Here is an 18,275-nt window from a genome sequence, read left to right as displayed (position 1 = left end):
TGGCTTTTATCATCTTTAAGCGCTCCTTTTTGTATGTCGATCATCAAGGGGCCCAACTGGTTGTTCAGCTGGCTTTCTGCTTCTGATATTACTTAAAAAACATTTTATTACCTTGAGTTTTTGGCTAGCCATTTCCTTCAAACTCCTCTTTGGCTTTTCTTATTAAAATTTTTCACTTAATTTGGCAGTGCTTATGGCTCCTTTCTATTTACCTCACTAGGTGTTTGACTTCCACTTTTTAAAAGATGGACTTTTATCACTCATTGCTTATTCTTTTACATGGTTGCTAAGCCCCGGTGGCTCATTTTTAGTTTTTTCTGTGTTTCTTAATTTGGAGTATACATTTAAGTTGGTCTGTGTAGTGGGGACGGACTGCCCCATTCCCTGTGAGAGTGGGCTGAGGCAGGCCAGGGTGCCTGCGCAGTCAGGGAGCCAATCAGAAAAGGGCATATTGTGAGCCCCAATCCGGGCCCAGTTTGGAGTACAGCCAATCAGGGCCAGGCTCAGGACATATTATAAAGGCTGCGCAGGAAGGGAGCAGTCAGTCTGTCCCTGGCCTTTGAGAGGGGAAGGTCAGTCTCCAAGGGTGGAGACTAGCACCGCGGACAGCGCAGTGCTGACCTGGGCTCGGGGAGGCTAGAGCTTGAGCCCATAGCCTGCCAGGCTCCAAGCCCTGAAGGGAAGGGCCTAGCGGGTGCAAAGGGCCATAGGGGAAGTGGCCCAGGGAAACAGACAGCGGAGGGGAGAGAAGGACAGCGAGGCTGATGCCAGAGGGTCCCTGGGCCGGGACCCAGAGTAGAGGGTGGGCCTGGGTCCCCCCCCCCCACTTCCTCCTTGCAGTACACCCAGCCAATGGCCGTAGGGAGTGGCCATTGTACTACCCCAGATCCCTGACAAGAGGGATTGGACTCAGAGGGCGGTTGGACATAGTGGCTGGGGTGTAGGACTGCTGATCACCGACCCCCGGAAGGGGGTGCAGATGGACTATGGGGCACTGCCGGAGGGCAGTGGCCTCGAAGAGGACGCCGCTGAGCAGGCAGCAACGCGGGTCCAGAGACAGCAACAGAGGGCAGAACGACGGACGGGACACCACCAGGAGGGGGTGCTCCACTGGACAGAGCTAATTCCCGGAGTCACCAGTGGGAGGGGCCAGGTGGTGAGTCCCAACCCGTTACAGTCCTCTATTATGGTGTCTTTAAAAAGCGTCCATGCAGCTTGCAGGGATTTCACTTTAGTCACTGGACCTTTTAATTTCTGTTTAACTAACCCCCTCATTTTTGCATAGTTCCCCTTTTTTAAATTAAATGCCACAGTGTTGGGCTGTTGAAATGTTCTTCCCACCACAGGGATGTTAAATGTTATTATATTATGCAGTTTATTTTGAGCAACTGCAGTTAGTCGGGAGAGTATACACGGGCAGAGTTTCCCCTCCTGAGGTAGGTCTCGGTTAGATAAACAGTTAAGGCAAGCATTTATACCTTTTGTGACATACAGTAATGAGCAACAACTGCATTTTGTTTGTACATATTCCTTTCTGATCTCTTACTTCTTTCAGCAATTTCTGCTACAGTCTGCATTCTATTCTTATCTAACACAAGGTCGAAAACCAGCATCTCTTACAGTTGTTTTTCCATTTGCCTAGGCCCTGCTTGGAAGTTTCGCGTTATTAGCTGTTAGAGTTAGCCTGTTAAATATCAAAATAAGGAGAAAACACAGTTATACAAAGCAAAACGAAATCACAAACAGAAATGTCATTGGAAAATACAAATATAAAAAAGGGAATTGAATCTCCATCACTTTATCATGTCTGGGCCATTCCTGTATCGAGAGCACCTGCTAAGGTCCCTGTGTGCTTACGAGAAACCTGGAGGAACTCATACCACAGCCTGAACATGCAACTCAACTGCTCCCAGGTGCTGCAGTAAAACCCTTTCCCTGCTGTGACGTTGCACTGCATGTGATTTTATGAAAATATGCTAGTGTGTGAATATAATGTAACTGGACTATGCTTCATGCAAAAGGTCTCCTGTATAGTATCATTACAAAGCTTATAATCTACTGTGTGTGTTCATCCTATTTGTATGAACTGATCATTCTTGTATCTGAAACTAGAAATATGAACTATAACTCTGAGGTCCTGTTGTAATGATGCAAAGTGTGGGCCATTAATAGTGGTTTGGACTCTTGAAGGCTCCCATTAACCAGGACAATTGACTGGAGATGGCTCTGTCCCACACCATCTGTGAGTCAGGCCAGGAAGAATGAAGGCTTGGGGTCTCACAGGACATGTGACCATGTCCCCATGTACAGGAATCCATCTTAAACCTAGGGCTTTTCCCCATAGACTCATAGACTTTAAGATCAGAAGGGACCATTATGATCTAGTCTGACCTCCTGCACAACGCAGGCCATACAATCTCCCATCCACTTCTATAACAAACCCCTAACCTATGTCTGAGTTATTGAAGTCCTCAAAGTGTGGTTTGAGCTGCAGAGAATCTTCCAACAAGTGATCCATGCCCCATGCTGCAGAGGAAGGCGAAAAACCTCCCAGGGCCTCTGCCAATCTGCCCTGGAGGAAAATTCCTTCCAGACCCCAAATATGGTGATCAGTTAAACCCTGAGCATGTGGGTAAGACTCACCAGCCAGCACCCAGGAAAGAATTCTCTGTAGTAACTCAGATACCATCCCATCCCAAACCACTGGGCATACTTACGGGGGAGAGAGAAAAGATTCCTGCTTTGTACCAAAGCTGTATAAAGGGGTGGAACAGAACAAAGATAGCTGCAGTCATGAGAAATCCTTAGCTACCATCTGAGCTGGAACAAGGACTATACCAGGTGAAAAGGTTGTACCTAGGCTAGAAATAAGTCTAGTCTGCAAAAGAAGCTTATTGGAAGATCTCTGAGGGTGAGATTTTTATCTGTATTAGGCTTAGACTTGCATGTTTTTGTTTTATTTTGCTTTATGGAGAATAGAAACTCCACAGAGAAGGAAACATTAATTCCCTAGAAAAGTGTCTCTGTGTGTGCGAGATGGGTGAGGAGGGTGTCTAGAAACCACTCCCCTATAGTTTCTTTTCTCTGATTTCCTTTAGAAAATCTGAAACAGGGAGCAAAAACCATTGTCTTTTCTGAGGCTGGGAACTCATGGCCTTCAGATTATGAGAGTCATGTGCTGCCACCTGCACTAAGAAGGCTTCAAAAAAGTTTTAGGCTCAGTGCATACAAGACCCTCCTCCAGCACTGACGGGGGCAGGGAGGGAGCTGGGGGTGTCTGGAAGAAGCAGGGAGATTTGGTGACCAGAGACCTGTCCTGGCAGGTTTCTCAGCAGCAAATAAATCAATTCACGCTGCCAGTGAACGATCTCTTAGAACTAATGGCAGCACAGGGGGGACTTTTCCAAGCTATGCACCTACTTCAACATTTTAGAACTTGCTCTCCTTTTCCCACCATGGCACTTTCCACTTGAGTTAGGCAAAAATGTTAAGGAAACTGCACAGGTAATAGAAACCAGTGCTCTAGATAAGGGTTGAACTCATAACCCCAGCAGTATTCCCATTTGCACTAACCAGTTGCACCACGGCAGGTGCTTCTTAGACAAAGCTGGGCAGCAGGCAGTTATCAGTCTCTGGGGGTCACACCTTTGCCTGGTAATTGAAAAGCTGATGCATCAAACCTAACTCAAGATGCGGCTTTTCAGCCATGAGACTCCAGGACATTTCAACAGGAAGAAAATCACCTCGATTCTGGTTTAGCCCCATTTGACTCCTTTTGCCCATCTTCTCTCTCCCCCCCCCCGTTTCTTTCCTTCCCCACTGGGGCCGTGCAGAGAGGAGCCCCACTCAGTCTCTGTCACAGAGAGTCTGTATCCCATAAAAGGAGGGAGGGGTTGCTCCAAAACATTGATAATGGGGAGGGGAGGGGTGGGCATGGTTAGGGGGAGAAAGGATGGAGAATTAACAGTGGGGCCCAGAGAGATTCCCCCAGATTGGGGAGATCCTCTGCTGCCCCCCATCAGCCATCTGTGGGAAGAACAACTTGGGATTGCTTGGGGAAGCCACCTTTAAAAACACAAGTGTAACATGCTAGTTACATTTTAATAAGACCAAAGCCTCCTCAAACCCAGGGTCACAATCACTGGAATGATTTTGTCCTGATATTTTACCGGCCGCAGACACAAAGCGAGTCAAATTACAGCTTCTTGGCTCCTTAGAGCTAAGATCAAATCATAGTGTCTGTTCTTATCAGTTTAATCTCTTTTACTATGAGATGATATACTGAGGGGACGTGGCAATGTCCCAAAAGATGGACCCTGCGGCTCCTGCACCACAGCCCAGGGAGCCAACCCCTGTCCAGGAGCACTCTGCTGCCCTGCACAGGCTCCCGGCTATAGTAGCCCCTAGGGTCCCAGGGACAGGCCGAGCCAGGAAGTCTGGAGACCGAGGTGCTACAGCAATCAGCTCCTGCATCCCTAAACCAACGGAGAGAGACCCCACCACGCGGGGGAGCAGGCGTCACGCTGCCCAGCTGCCAGTGGACCACCCTGCTATCCGCCTGCCGCCAGACAAACCCCTGGATACTCATCAACAACCACAGCCTAAGAAAGCTCTCCCTGATGACCAGCAGCTGCAAGGAGCCGACCCGACTGCCGAGCGCCAGCTGCTACAGAAAGAGCACCCCCACCGCTGGAGGAACCTACAGCCTCGTGATCGCTAATACCAGCTGGAGCCCGTTCCCGCCCGCCTCAACTGCCGGAGGAGACGTCCACTGACCAACTGCTACTCCCCATGGGTAAGTGCCCCACTACACCCCAGCCCCGGACCCCCCAGGGGGACCCCCCCACAGCCCCGCTATCGGGAGTTCCCTGCCCTGCGCCGCTGCTGCAGGGGCTACCTGGGGAGCCCCACCGCGTACTCGGGCCACTGCCTGAGACGCGGAAGAGTCCCTGCCCCATGCCCTGGCTGACGCGCTCGCCGGGGAAGCACCGCCATGTGCCCCAGCTGCTGCTGCCCTGGCGGTCGGGGGAGCCCCCCGGCGTGCCGCTCCTACTCGGGCCGCCGGGGGACCCCTGCCCCACGCCCCGGCGGCCGTCGCCCGAGCCGCCGGGAGATCCCGGCCCCACGCCCCAGCGGCCGCCGCCCGAGCCGCCGGGAGATCCCGCGCCCCAGCGCCCGCCGCCCCAGCCACCGGGGGCCCCGGCTGCCGCCGCCCGAGCCAGCGGGGGACTCCTGCACCACGCCCTGGCGGCCGCCGCTCGAGCCGCCGGGAGATCCCGAACCCGTGCCCCGGCTGCTGCCACCCGGGCGGACCGGGGAGCCCCGCGGCGCTCTCCTGCCGCCGCTACTCGGGCTGCCCGGGGACTCCTGCTCCGTGCCTCGGCTGCCGCCGCCCGAGCCGCCGGGGGATCCCAGCCCCGCGCCCCGGCGGCCGCCGCCCTAGCCGCCGGGGGATCCCTGCCCCGCGCCCCGGCGGCCGCCGCCCGAGCAGCCCGGGGAGCCCTGCCGCATGCTCCCGCCGCTGCTGCTGGAGCCGCCGCGGGACTCCTGGCCCGCGGCCCAATTGCCGCTTCCTGGGGGCCCCCGCAGCGCGTCCCCGCCGCCGCCGCTCGAGCCGCTGGGGAACTCCTGCCCCGCGTCCCGGTGGCCGCCGCTTGAGCCGCCGGGAGATCCCGGCCCCGCGCCCCGGCTGCTGCCGCCCGGGTGGACCAGGGAGCCCCGCGGCGCTCTCCTGCTGCCGCTGCTTGGGCTGCCCGGGGACTCCTGCTCCGTGCCTCGGCTGCCGCTGCCCGAGCCGCCGGGGGATCCCAGGCCCGTGCCCTGGCTGCCGCTGCCCGAGCCCCCGGGGGATCCCAGGCCCGTGCCCCGGCGGCCCCTGCCCGAGCCGCCGGGGGATCCCAGGCCCGTGCCCCGGCGGCCGCTGCCCGAGCCTCCGGGGGATCCCAGGCCGCCCGTGCCCCGGCGGCCGCTTCCCGAGCCGCTGGGGGATCCCAGGCCCGTGCCCCGGCGGCCCCTGCCCGAGCCGCCGGGGGATCCCAGCCCTGCGTCCCGGCGGCCCCTGCCCGAGCCGCCGGGGGATCCCAGCCCCGCGTCCTGGCTGCCGCTGCCGCCCGTGCAGCATGAGGAGCCCGGCCACGTGCTCCAGCCGCTAATGCCTGAGCCGCGGGGGGATCCCTGCCCTATGACCCAGTCGCCCGTGCGGCCTGGTGAGCCCTGCTACACGCTCTGGCCGGAGTAGCCAGGGGATCTCTACCCTATGCCCCGACTGCTGCTACCCAAGGGGCTCTGCCGCACGTTCCTGCCGCCGCTGCTCTGGCCGGGTGATCCCTGCCCTGTGCCCTGGCTGCCGCTGCCCGAGCGGCCCGGAGAGCCTCGCGGGGTGCCCGGGCTGCCGCCGCCGTGCCCGCCGGGAGACTCTTGTCGGGAGTCCCAGCCGCGGCCACTCGCGGCGCCTGGGGAGCCCCTTGATGTTTTTCAGCAACCAGGAGTCTGCCCCCGTGCGAACACGCCGCTCCAGACCCCGCGAGACCTGACTGCCGACCGCTGAAACCGCCAAGAGACGCCTCCCCTGCCCTCCTGCGCTCACCAACCACACCCCCCGCACCCCAGGAGCCCCAGATGCCACGAGATGACCCCCCTGTTCTCCTGCGATGGCCGGACACGCCTCCTGCACCCCAGCAACCCCCACCGCTGAGGGACAACCACCCTGACCCCCTACAGGACACCCACACCTCCCAGGAACCCCAGCCACTGGGAGGAACCCCAAGTACTCCCGAGACACAGCCACTGCTGAAGGACGCCCCCCCCACCACCAGCCGTGCGACGGAAGACGACCAGGAGGGCCCTAACGCTCCACAAAATGGCTGCTCCGCCCCGGACACCGTCTACCTCCAATACCCCCTCACCACAGACGCGCTCATCTGCCCCATCTGCCTGCCGCCTCGACGCTTCCATCTCCTCGGAGGGGTCACCAGACATCTGAGGAGATACCACAACCAGTCCACCGCCTTCAGCTGCGCCCTTTGCAGCCTGCCCTTCGAGTCCCAGAAGAAATGCAAGGCACATCAGGCCAGCTGCAAGAAAGCCCGCACAACAACAGCTCCAGTTCCGGTCCCCCGCCATCCTGTGTCCCAGCCCGCTGCTCCTGCGCTGCAAAGAGCCAGAGCGACCCTGCCAACCGCTGCCCAGAAACCCACTCCAGCCCCTGCGCTGGTGGACCAGGGCACTGTGGCCAAAACGACGACTACCACAGCGAGAAACGTCGACCGAGCCCCTACCAACTGGAGTCCCTTCACACCCACCCAAGTCTCCCGGAAGCTCTCTGAACTAAGGCGTCTCAGTGCCCCCTCCAACCAATGCGACCCCGCCCCGAGAAGGGTCAGCGCTCCGCCATGCGTGGCCGCCCGAGACCCTGCTGCTGGAGGCACCAAGGCTGGCTCTCGGTCTACCCTGCGAGCACCAGCCACAAGGGGTGCCAACGCAACTCCTCAGCCCGCCTTGCGAACCCCACCCGTCAGGGGAACGAGGATCACCCCCCAGACCGCCCCGCACACTGCTACCATCAGCGGAGCCAACGCCACGAACAGACCACAGCACCCGACCCCCGCTGTCAGACGGGTCGACACAGACCCAAAAGACACCAGGCCGATTCCTGCCACCAGAAGGTCATGCGCTCCTACAGCAACCCCCGAGATGACAGCTGCACACGTAAGACCGGGCGTCACCTCCGCACCCACCGTCCCAAACCTGATCCCACCTGTGGGATAAGTAATGAGAAACACTGAGGTTGTTTTGCTTCTGAGATAAATTAATTATGCTGGATCTGCGTGTAAAGACCTGGCTCTGGGTTTGTTTTCATTAGTTAATTAACTGTAATTAGGAGAAGGAGCTAGACAGGTGTGTCGGATGTTAATTATCACAACTAGTTACAGTTGTTTCTGTTACCTTAATTAACCAATTGATCATTACCTGATTGCTGAATGAAACTATGTATAAAAGCATGCTGGGATAGAATAAAGGAGAGCTCTGCTTACAATCGCATTTTGGCTGTCAGACTCCGTTCCTGTTCTGTGGTCCAACAAATGGTGACCCCGATGTGATGATTGAAGATAGTGTTGGTGGCCTGAGTTGATAAAAAGAAAAAGAGGGACGCGCCTGAAGTTTCAGCGTCGGGCGTCCGAGAGAGGAAAAAAAAAAAAAAAAAAAAAAAAAAAAAAAGCCGCAGGACGTCCGAAAAAGAAAAGCGCGCCTGAGTGTCAAGCGGCGGCTGCAGGGCGTCCAAAGAAGAAGGACGCATCTGAACAGAGTTGTACGGCTGGGAACCATAAAGCGTCCAAACGGAGAGAAGCACCTGAAGCCCAGTGCCGAGCGGTAAGCTGCAGGGCGTTTAAAAAAAAAAAAAAAAAAAAAAGGGGCACACCTGAATCTAGAAGTGAGCACTAAAAATGGGAGCCGCTGCGTCTGCAGAGGAGAAAATGGTGCATGAAATTCTGACACGCATCACGGAGCGACAGGGAGAAAAGTTCCCCTCTGATGCATTATCCCGCTTACTACAGTGGGGACGTTCAAGGGGACTTTCTGTTTCACCCAATACAATATTTGATAAAACTGTGTGGGAGCGGATGGGCTGTGAACTTTGGAAATCAGTGGCTCAGGGTGACAAGGAAGCCTTCTCCCTGAGTCCAATATGGAAGAAGACAACAGAGATAGTGGAAGCCTTTGCAGCCGAGGCAGGAGTACAGGCGGCTCTCTCAGACCTTTGTCACCCAACGCCCGGAATACCCTCCGTTTTGCCGGTTGGAGCCAGGGATTTTTTTGGTGGTGAGGACACAGTAATACCCTTGGCTTCCGACCCCTTCCCTATGGACGATGTTGCCTCTGCTACGATGCCATTACCCTCCAACGTAGCTATTGGCCCTGATATAATTGATCCTGCTTCGGTCCCGCTACCGCCCGATACACCCGAGCCTATGGAGACAACTTTGCCATATGCACCCCTTTCAAAGCCGTGCCGTATCCACGGGACCTGGGGGTGTCATGAATGCGGGGAAGCAGAGGAGGCTCGGGTGAAACATGTGCCATCACAGCCATGTTCTGATTTTACTCAGTTTACCCGGTCTGATGCTCTTTATGAGGAACTGCAGCGCCAGGGTCGACAACTGCAGGCCATTTTTAACAAATTGGATCAAAAACAAGGTTTTCCAGCTGGATCATCACGGTCAAGTCTTCACGAGTGTTTTCGTCCGACTTGCCCTTCTGCCCCACCTGACCCCGGGGACCCTCCGGACCCAGTACAGCGTTGGCATGGGGTCATAAAGGAAGCCATCCTTGAAGGACTGACACCTGAGGCCTTTCCAGTAATTACGCCAGACCCTCAACATCCTAATCACCGACAATGGGCCCCTTTGGATTGGAAATTGATCCGTGAGGCACAGAAATCAATTATGGCTTATGGACTAGATAATCTATATGTACAGTCTCTTATTGAACAGGTATTTACGGGCCAGGCGATGTGTCCATATGATGCAATTAAACTAGCTGATCTACTTCTTACACCCACGCAAAAACTGTTGTGGAAAGATGATTGGGCCAAGAGAATCGACTTGGCCCTTGTCCACAATCTGGATCTACCGGACGGTGATCCCCGGCACGTGGCCACTACTGAGATGCTTTTGGGAGCCGGTCGTTTTGCTGACCCACATCTGCAAGCCCGTCTGGACCCCCGAATCCTGCAGCAATCACAGGAACTAGCTTTGGCTGCCTTTAAGGCGGTGCCCCAGATGGGGAAGCCGAACCCGCCCTACGCTAAAATTACTCAAGGCCTATCAGAACCATATTCCACCTTTTTGGATCGTCTCCGAGAAGCTATTGATAGATCCCCTAATCTGACGCCAGAAGCCAGGACTGCAGTTGGCCTTGATCTCGCCACCCAGAATGCGAATCCCACTTGCCGCCGTATCTTAGCTACTTTGCCCAAAACTGCGTCCCTAATGGAAATGATTGAAGCATGTAATAAGGCCACTATGTTTGAGGAGACGGATAAGGCAGCAATTCATGCTGAGGCACAGGCCTCTGCACTAGCCGTGACGTTACGACCTCTGCTCGGGCGACGATGGGGGGCTAAAAGATCGACCCGGCCGGCTGGCCCTTGTTTTAATTGTGGAAAACCCGGGCACCTCTGGCGGGATTGCCCAATGCAAAATGGGCAGCGAACCTCTGATATGTCATCTAGAGCTGCAACAGGCGCTTGTACACGACGTAATAGGTTTGGGCAGCGAACCTCTGATATGTCATCTAGAGCTGCAACAGGCGCTTGTACACGACGTAATAGGTTTGGGCAGCGAACCTCTGATATGTCTCCTAACTCTGCAACTGGTGCTTGCACACGATGTAATAAGTTCGGACATCATGCCAATGATTGCTGGGCGCGTTACAAGAAAGATGGAACACCGCTGCCGGGAAACGGATCACGGAGCGCCCCTCGGAGGAGCGCGACGATACAAGTACCTCCACCTACCAACCCGGCTGCCTGGAACACCTCACCGGAGCAACCCGTGGCAGTGCCGGAGTGGACCTGGCCACAGCATCAGATGTAGTTCTAGAGACTGATAAAGTTCAAGTTCTTCCTTCTAACACTGATGGCCCATTAGGATTTGGACTAAGTGCTCTTTTGATTGGCCGTTCGTCTACATCAAAACAGGGTATTTTTGTTTTACCTGGCCTTATTGACGCTGATTATACCGGGAACATTGGGATAATGGTACGCGCCCTCTGCCCCCCTGTAACTATAATTGCTGGTACGCGCATTGCTCAACTAATACCCTTCAAGGGATGTGTACCCCGATCGACCCCGATTGATCGTGGGTCCCGAGGATTTGGATCCACTAGCCCTCCCCAAATTGCTTTTGTTATGGACATTACTTCACGCAAGCCCACCCGTACTGTTCGGCTTCAAGGGTCCGATGGGCGGCAGATTATTCATGACGCCTTGCTGGATACAGGGGCCGATGTGACTATAGTCCCCGCTCGGTTTTGGCCGGAATCTTGGCCCTTGCGGGATGCCGCCACACCGGTGACCGGCATTGGTGGGACTCAATTGACTCGCATTAGTGTAAATTTTATTACCATTTCTGATGTGGAAGATCCGGCCACAAGCGCAAAAGTTCGCCCCTATGTAATGCCGGCTCCGATATGGCTTTTAGGTCGGGACTGTTTAAGTCAGTGGGGCATTGTGTTGCAAAATTCACCTTTTGCTTAGCGGCCACTGAGGGGCGACCGATCCTACAGCTGGAATGGACAACCACCACGCCGGTCTGGGTCGCTCAGTGGCCGCTGCCTAAAGATAAGCTCGCCCGGGTGCATGAACTTGTGCAGGAACAATTGGCTATGGGCCACCTTGAACCTTCTGTTAGCCCTTGGAATACCCCTATTTTTACCATTCCCAAAAAGTCTGGGCATTGGCGTTTGTTACAAGATCTACGCGCTGTCAATGCTGTTATGAAGGATATGGGTGCCCTCCAGCCTGGGCTGCCCACACCTACTATGCTTCCGCATGGATGGCCTCTGCTTGTTGTTGATTTAAAGGACTGCTTTTTTACCATTGCCTTGCATCCCGCGGACCGCGAGAAATTTGCCTTTTCTGTGCTTTCTATAAATAAGGCTGCACCTGCCCGGCGGTATCAATGGACTGTTCTACCACAAGGTATGAAAAATTCTCCTACCATTTGTCAATCTTATGTTGCTTGGGCTATAGCACCCCTGCGATTGGTGCACCCTGATTGGATTATTTATCATTATATGGATGATCTTTTGTTTACTGGCGCCCATTTTGCTGTGGATGCGGCGATTGCTGAAATTGACTCAGTTTTGCGAAAGGCTGGGCTGGTAATTGCTCCAGAAAAACTTCAGCGGCAAGCCCCATATCGGTATCTTGGTATGGAAATTACGGATTCAATTGTACGCCCGCAGAATTTGACCTTTCGGATGGACATTCATAATTTACATGACGTTCAGCGCTTGGTGGGCGATTTGCAGTGGGTTCGCGGTCTTTGTGGTATAACTAATGAGGATCTTGCACCCTTGGTTCAACTGCTTCAAGGTGGACGTGCTCCGGATGAACCTCGCTCTCTGCAGAATCAGCACCAGGTTGCCTTACGAAATATTGCAGATAAACTTGCAACACGTTATTCGGGGCGTATTTATCCGGACTTGCCCATTTTTTTGGCAATTTTTTCCAAAGATGCCTCTTTGGAAGCTTTACTTTTTCAATGGCATGAGGCCCTTTCCGATCCACTGGTGGGCATTGAATGGCTTTTTCCACCTTCGCACTATACCACAACTGTGACTACGCGGCTTGATGCGATTGCTCACCTCATTTCTATGGCCCGATGCCGTTTGCTGGCCATTGCAGGTATTGACCCTCATACCATTTATTTGCCCTTTGATGATGTTACTGTGACTCAGTTGCTTGCTACTCACCTTTCTTTTGTACTTGCCACCATGGATTACGCTGGTTACTTTAGTAGCCATTTTCCCTCACACCGAATTTTTGCTACCACGCTTCCTCTGGAAAAAGCCCTAATGTTGCGATCTACTCCAGTTGCTGGTCTCACCGTTTTCACCGATGCCAGCGGCAGTGCCCAGCGTGCAGGACTTCTTTGGTTTATTGACGGCCATTGGCATCACGAGTTTGTTCTTGCTGAAGGCTCCCTGCAGGTTCTAGAGCTTCGTGCTATTGTTCGCACTTTTGAAAAATGGCCCGATACCCCTTTGAATATTGTCAGTGACTCTCTGTATGCTGTAGGTGTGCTTCAGCGTTTAGAACGCTCCCTGTTGGGCCGTGTCACGAATTCTGTTTTATGGACTGCTCTTCTTCAGTTATGGCATCTCTTAAATGCTCGACGGTGCCCTTATTTTGTTATGCATATTAGGAGCCACTCTGGATTACAAGATGGTCTTGCCGAGGGCAATGCGCTGATTGATCAGTTAGTTGGCGTTGCCCATGTTCCGAATTCATTTGCCCAGGCACGGATTTCCCATGAATTTTTTCATCAGTCTGCCCGTGCTTTAGCACGTCAATTTGCGATTTCTATTACTGACGCTCGTGCTATCGTGGCCTCCTGCCCTGATTGTCAACAGCATGTATTGCCCCTTGTATCTGGTGTTAATCCCCGTGGCCTATTGTCACTTCAAGTTTGGCAGTCTGATGTTACCACGTTTGCTGAGTTCGGCACCTTGCGCAATATTCATGTTACTATTGATACCTTTTCTGGCTTTACTTGGGCGACAGCTATGGCCTCTACTAGCTCTCGTGATGTGATTAAGCATTGGCAAGCATGCTTTGCCGTGATGGGGGTTCCTGCCCTCATTAAGACTGATAATGGCGGGGGTTATGTTTCTCATCGCACTGCCCAGTTTCTTTCCCACTGGGGTGTGCAGCATTCTACGGGTGTACCTGGCAATTCTACTGGGCAAGCTATTATTGAGCGTGCTCACGCCTCTTTGAAGGCGCTCCTCTTAAGACAAAAAGGGGGGATTCGTAGTGAACGGGCAGACGCTTTGGACAAGACGCCTGCCGCTCGCTTACTGAAAGCTCTTTATGTACTTAACTGGTTACATGTTGGTAAAAACAACCAGGTGCCCCCTGCAATTAAACATATCAGCGGGATGACTGGGGAAGAGCAGGGTATGGCCCCCCGACCCTTGGTTAAGTGGTTTGATTATCAGCAGCAAATATGGAAAGGACCAGTTGACTTGCTAACATGGGGCAGGGGTTATGCGTGTGTTGCCACTGATGCAGGTCCCAGGTGGATACCAGCGAAGTGGGTCCGGCCTTGGCTGCGTCCTCCGGAGCGACGGCAGGCAGATGCGGAGGAGCCTCACGAGACGCGCTCAGACGTCGCGGAACCAGAGCCCCCGGAGGAGAGCTGTTTGTTAGCTTTGCCAGGACTTTTTCAGTCTGATCCTCCGTGAATCAGTTACTCGCTTGGAATGATATTTGTGTCTGAAAGAAAATTTGTGTGGCTATATAGGTATTTAGTGTACCATGATGTTTTGTGTTCTCTGTTATGTTTTGTGTTGTCTGTTTTCTGGCCAGAATCGTTGTCGTGTTGTCATGTGGTTTGATGTGTCTTTCTTGAAGACCCCCCACCCTCAGTGTCAGCTTGATCACCTGACAGCTGAGGGATACAATCCAAAAAAAAAAAAAAAAAAAAAAAAAGGGGGGCGGGGTTGCAGAATTTTTCTCATCTTCTGTTTATTGTGTCTTTGTTTTGTTCGTTTGATGTTTTTTGGAATTATGCCAAGGATTGTATGGTCATACAGGTTGATTTTATTAATCCTTATTTTTTTTGTGTGTGATAGGTTATAGCGTTATGTTATTATGAGTTGGGAATATTTCCTCTCTCTTTTTTCTTTTTGATTTTGAATAAAGGGGGGAGATGTGGGATAAGTAATGAGAAACACTGAGGTTGTTTTGCTTCTGAGATAAATTAATTATGCTGGATCTGCGTGTAAAGACCTGGCTCTGGGTTTGTTTTCATTAGTTAATTAACTGTAATTAGGAGAAGGAGCTAGACAGGTGTGTCGGATGTTAATTATCCCAACTAGTTACAGTTGTTTCTGTTACTTTAATTAACCAATTGATCATTACCTGATTGCTGAATGAAACTATGTATAAAAGCATGCTGGGATAGAATAAAGGAGAGCTCTGCTTACAATCGCATTTTGGCTGTCAGACTCCGTTCCTGTTCTGTGGTCCAACACCCACCAACAACCAGTAACGATGCTACCCCACTGGTGGCTATGCCTCAGGAACCACCCGGAAGGTCCCCTGAGCCGCAAGCGAGACAACCCGTTGACCACGTGGCAAATTCGCTGCCCACGCCGACCGAGGAACCGGAGGTCCGACTGCCGATGGTTAGGCCAGCCACGCCCTGGCAGGCCGCCTGGATCGAGGAGCTCCAAGTGGCAGGCTCCTTTGAGGAATTCGACCCACTCATCGACAGACTCACCCACGAGCTGTCGGCAGAGATTACTTCCAAGAGGACACCAAACCAGATGATCACCTGGCCTGCCTTCAGACGACCCGTCCCAAATCGCGACACCTCCACCAGAGGAACTGGGAGAAGGAATGCCAGCCACCGCTACGACCCGGCAGGAGCTTCAAGGATCCAGAAGCTGTACAGAACAAACCGCCCCAAGGCCGTAAGAGAGGTCCTCGACGGTCCCCCGTCATACTGCACGATCCCGCCCGAGCGCCTCTACAACTACTTCCTCGGAGTGTTCGGTGACGTGCCCAGGAACGACGCGCAGCGTCCGGAGTGTCTCCGCCCCCTGCCCCGCGTTACCGATGCAGACTACCTAGAGGCCAACTTCACGTCTAAAGAGGTGACGGTGAGACTCTCCAGAACCAAGAACACCGCACCCGGAAAAGACGGCATCCCCTACAGCCTCCTCAAGAAACGGGACCCCGGCTGCCTCGTGCTCTCCAACATCTCCAACTTGTGCAGGCGCTTCGGCCGGTCTCCCACCTCCTGGAAGAAGGCCATGACTGTCCTCATCCACAAGAAGGGCGAGCGAGACGACCCCAGCAACTGGAGACCCATCTCTCTCTGCTCCACGATGTACAAACTGTACGCCAGCTGCCTGGCAGCCAGGATCACGGAGTGGGCGACAACCGGGGGAGCCATCAGCCCAGCCCAGAAGGGCTTCATGACGTCGGAGGGGTGCTACAACCACAACTTCCTGCTCCAGACCGTCCTCCAGGCGACCAGGAGGGAGCGGAGCAGTGCACGGTAGCATGGCTCGACCTGGCCAACACCTTCAGGTCCATCCCCCACCACCACATCTTCAACACGCTACGGGAGTTCGGGATGCCGGAGACCTTCCTTCGCCTGATCCGGGAACTCTATGAGGGCTGCAGCACCACCATCCGCTCGGTGGAAGGAGAGACCACCGAGATTCCTATCCGCAGTGGCGTGAAGCAGGGCTGCCCCCTCAGCCCCATCGTCTTCAACCTCGCCATGGAGCCACTCCTGCGGGCGATCTCCGACGGCTTCGACCTGCACGGCGAGAGGGTGAGCATCCTGGCCTACGCGGATGACCTGTTCCTGACCGCGGACGACCCCGAGAGGCTCCAGGGCATCCTCGACACCATCGGGAGAGCCGCGGACTGGACAGGACTCTGCTTCAACGCCAAGAAGTGCGCGTCCCTCCACGTCGATGGGAGCAAGAGGGACTCGGTGCTGACTATGGAATTCCTAATCCAGGGCGAGTCCGTCGTTCCCCTGGCGGAGGGGCAGGCATACCAACACCTCGGCACGCCGACGGGCTTCCGCGTCCGGCAGACCCCCGAGGACACCATCCAGGAGATCCTGCAGGACGCTGCCAAGATCGACACATCCCTGCTGGCGCCATGGCAGAAAATCAACGCCCTCAACACCTTCCTGATCCCCTGCATCGCCTTCGTCCTGAGAGGATCCACCATGGCGAAGGTGCCCCTCAACAAGGCGGACAACACCATCCGGCAGCTGGTGAAGAAGTGGCAGTCCCTACCCCAGAGAGCCAGCAACGAGCTCGTATACATCGCCCACCGACACGGGGGCGCCAACGTCCCCCGCATGGGAGACCTCTGCGACATTGCGGTCGTCACGCACACCTTTCGCCTCCTGACGTGCCCGGACGCCGTGGTAAAGAACATCGCGACGGCCGCCCTGCGCGCTGCCACCGCGAAGCGAATCGGCAGAGCTCCCTCTGACCAAGATGTGGCCACCTTCCTGAGCGGCTCCCTGGACGGTGAGTTCGCCTGGGACAGGAGCGACATCGCCTCGCTGTGGACCCGCGCCTGCAACGCCACACGCCGACTGGGAAAGCAACTGGGCTGCCGATGGATGTGGAGCGAGGAATGGCAGGAGCTAGGAGTCCTGGTGCCACATATCGGGACGGAGGGCAACACCGTCGTCAACCCCGGAGCCAGAGGCATGCTGGAGAGGTCGCTGAAGGCGCCATCCGCGCGCTCTACGTGGACACCCTGAAGAAAAAGCCGGACCAGGGCAAGGCTTTTGAGATCACCAGCAAGTGGGACTCCAGCAACCACTTCCTCCCCTCAGGCAGCTTCATCCGTTTCGCCGACTGGCGGTTCATACACCGCGCTCGGATGAACTGTGTCCCCCTCAACGGAACCATCCGCCACGGGAACCCGGACAAACGCTGCCGGAGGTGCGGGTACGCCATGGAGACCTTGCCCCACGTCCTGTGCAGCTGCAGACCCCACGGCAGAGCCTGGCAGCTGCGCCACAACGCCGTCCAGGACCGCCTGGTGAAGGCCATCGCCCTGCACCTGGGAGAGATCGCTGTCAATCGCGCCATCCCCGGCACCGACAGCCTGCTGCGCCCGGACATCGTCGTCACGGATGAGGACCGGAAAAAGATCATCCTCGTCGACGTGACAATCCCGTTCGAAAACAGAACCCCGGCCTTCCGCCAAGCCCGAGCCCGCAAACTCGAAAAGTACGCTCCCTTGGCTGACACCCTGTGAGCAAAGGGCTACGAGGTCTACACCGACGCTCTGATCGTTGGGGCCTTGGGTGCCTGGGACCCCCTTAATGAGTGCGTGCTGCGGACCTGTGGGGTGGGCCGTCGCTACGTGCGGCTCATGAGATGCCTAATGGTCTCGGACGCTATTCAGTGGTCCAGAGACATTTACACAGAGTACGTCACCGGCCACCGTCAATACCAAGAGTGAGCCGGCGTGACTCCACGCACCCACAAGGGGGAAGAGACCTGTAAACTTCCCCTGTTGGACTTTATCCCCTGAGCCCTGAACCAACCAAACTGAACTCTGCCCTGTGAGGGTCATCCTACCATCATTACCCAGTCTGCTCATTTATTCATGCCCACGACTATCCATTACCTGTTTGTATGAGTGATGTGCCCTCACTGCTTGCCGGCTGTACCTTGAACTCACCCACCGTATACCCCGCACTGGGGACATGACAGACTGTGTATATGTATATGCCGTCCAATACCAAAATGCTAACATCCCCCCACAACCTGTATGTTACCCCCAATGACACAATAACTGATGCCTCAAACACTTTGTATCGTTTATTTTTAAATATTCTCTAATAAACTTTAAATCTGCTACCTCCATGGGGGCTGGCTCAGGCCCTGAGGTGCCCCCATGAATGTTCCTCTGTGTCCCCCTAGGAGTCATGCCCCACATTTTGGGGAGCACTGAACCCTACTGGCTAAGCAGGGGCTAGTGATGCCAAAGC

The 18,275-nt window shown here is 54.9% G+C and overlaps 1 protein-coding gene across 1 annotated transcript; it reads left to right on the top strand.

The window, feature by feature from the left end:
- Window positions 1-5,509: 5,509 nt before the first annotated feature.
- On the top strand, window positions 5,510-7,767 carry LOC123357977 (vegetative cell wall protein gp1-like). Its single transcript, XM_045000821.1, has 2 exons — window positions 5,510-6,206; window positions 6,479-7,767. Exons 1-2 carry the CDS (start codon window positions 5,510-5,512, stop codon window positions 7,765-7,767), a joined length of 1,986 nt encoding a protein of 661 aa, XP_044856756.1.
- Window positions 7,768-18,275: the final 10,508 nt, after the last annotated feature.

This window comes from Mauremys mutica, unplaced genomic scaffold (genome assembly GCF_020497125.1).
Source record: "Mauremys mutica isolate MM-2020 ecotype Southern unplaced genomic scaffold, ASM2049712v1 001291F_np12_obj, whole genome shotgun sequence".
NCBI classification, from domain to species: domain Eukaryota; kingdom Metazoa; phylum Chordata; order Testudines; family Geoemydidae; genus Mauremys; species Mauremys mutica.
Note: the sequence above shows the minus strand (reverse complement) of the source record. Positions and strands in the feature narration are given on the sequence as shown.

Excerpts from the sequence above, each read along its gene's own strand:
- LOC123357977 (XM_045000821.1), top strand. The coding sequence starts at position 5,510 with ATGCTCCCGCCGCTGCTGCTGGAGCCGCCGCGGGACTCCTGGCCCGCG. Across the intron at positions 6,207-6,478 it reads CCAGTCGCCCGTGCGGCCTG|CAACCAGGAGTCTGCCCCCG; the intron begins GTGAGCCCTGCT and ends GATGTTTTTCAG.